The 1,968-nt window shown below is 37.0% G+C and overlaps 1 protein-coding gene across 1 annotated transcript in view; it reads left to right on the top strand.

Moving 5' to 3' along the window:
• LOC104522639 (transient receptor potential cation channel subfamily M member 3-like) overlaps positions 1-1,968 on the top strand; it is a gene marked incomplete at its 3' end in the record, with an annotated part of 57,465 nt that overhangs the window by 20,772 nt on the left and 34,725 nt on the right. Inside the window, 2 exon segments of the mRNA XM_029084293.1 lie at positions 506-535; positions 1,648-1,937. Coding sequence (XP_028940126.1) covers positions 506-535; positions 1,648-1,937 — 320 coding nt within the window.

The following is a 1,968-nucleotide window of genomic DNA, read 5'->3' as shown; positions in this document are numbered from 1 at the left end:
TCCCTACACTTTCATTCTTCACTTTCAAGAGGAAATGTAGGAACTGCTGGGAGAGACTTTCTTCCCTTAATCACTCCATCAAGAAAAGCGTTTGAGTAGTGATTTTACAGATACTCATCCAACATCCAGAGCAGCTCCACAACAGTCAATAAAAGTGTGCCAGGGGAATGGCCAAAATACTGATATGCTCCAGAGAAACCCATTCATGCCTTACCAGTAATTCCTGTCTTCTGTTGTGTGTTTTGGTGAGATAGGGTCAAACTCAAGGCTGAATTAAATAAATATATATATGTAATTATTTGATTGATGTATATATGTATATTATATTACATTACATATAGTTTATTTATTATATATTATGTATTGTCTATTATATACTCTGTATTATTTGTTATACATCACATGTTACACTCTTACGCATGTATGTATGTATGTATACATATATAGTTGTAATTTTTCATCACCTTTCTGGGAGAAATAACATTTTTCTAACTCTTTTGTACAGCCAAAAGCCCTGAAACTGTTGGGAATGGAGGTAGGCAACCTGTGATAAATCTTAATGTCTTTTTCTTCTTTGACAAATATATGCTATATCAAGATAACGTTTAAATTCACTGTTGTGAATGCACCAATAGCTGTTTTCAAGTTTTGTATGAGAAATGTGCCACACAAATTGTATTTTTTGTCCAGATAACTTGTTTTCTCAATGGCCAGATTAAGAAACATTTCTTAATAAAAATGCAGCAGATGATAGACAAGAAAAAAGAAGGCTCTGCCCCCTCTATGCATCATTTTTGTTTTCATGGAGATTAAACAAAATGTTTCAGTCTGTCAGGCCAAGCAGAATTTCAGTCAGTTAACTACATAACTTTAAAACATCTTCAGAGAAATTAAGCAGTTGTAGAGAATGATGCAGACATCTTTACATGGACCAAATTTCTGTCAGTTTTGTTGACACTTCTGGCTATCCCAAGGCTTCTAGGAGACAGTAGTATTTTCTTGATTGTTTACTTTATATAACAGCTTTCATTTTGCTGTCTACAGATGCAGCACAGAGTAGGTCAGTTCATCTGATAAAAGCAGTAGACTAAAATGGGAAAGAAACAAAAGGTGATAGAAACAACAAAGAGCTGGAGAAAGAAGGGATAAACATGGGATACAAAGGCAAGAATGGGAATGAAGAAAGGAAGTTCCTGTTCTTGTGTGAAGATGAAAGGAAAAAACACAAGAATAAGAAGGGAGGGAGCTTCAGCAGACCAGAACATCCACTGGATATGTACTTTCTGGAGGTGGAACAAGGCAGATGCATTACAACAGATGTTATATTTGGAGCAAAATCTTAGCTTTATTTTAATGATGGCTTTGTGAGTGATTGTGCTGTGTGTTCTTAGGGAGAAAGAACAGTTCAGAGTGACGGTCCAGAGCTCCTTTTCCCTGTGTTTAGGTATGGGGTTACTGATTTCTTCATTACAGTGCAAGGACCAATATTTTTTCATCATTTTTGTGTGTTAAATATTTTGTTCAAAAAAGATGAAGGGGCTGTCCTGCAGGGAATGTGTTTGACATGTCAGGTACTGACGCCAATACATTGTATGATTTCATTCAGTTCTTTCAGTGGTGAAAAAAATTTCTCTACAATTGTCACAGGATGATGTTCCTTTGCGGCGAGGGAGGAAAACAACAAAAAAAAGAGAAGAAGAAGTTGATATTGATTTGGATGACCCTGAGATCAATCATTTTCCCTTTCCATTCCATGAGCTGATGGTGTGGGCTGTGCTGATGAAGCGTCAGAAGATGGCCCTCTTCTTTTGGCAGCACGGGGAAGAGGCTATGGCTAAAGCACTTGTGGCCTGTAAACTTTGCAAAGCCATGGCCCACGAAGCATCAGAAAATGACATGGTGGATGACATATCCCAAGAGCTGAACCATAATTCCAGGTTAATTTTCTTTCATGTACACTTTTGTAGG

The sequence above is a fragment of the Antrostomus carolinensis genome, unplaced genomic scaffold (assembly GCF_000700745.2).
Source record: "Antrostomus carolinensis isolate BGI_N321 unplaced genomic scaffold, ASM70074v2 scaffold7110, whole genome shotgun sequence".
Taxonomy (NCBI): Eukaryota; Metazoa; Chordata; class Aves; order Caprimulgiformes; family Caprimulgidae; genus Antrostomus; species Antrostomus carolinensis.
Note: the sequence above shows the minus strand (reverse complement) of the source record. Positions and strands in the feature narration are given on the sequence as shown.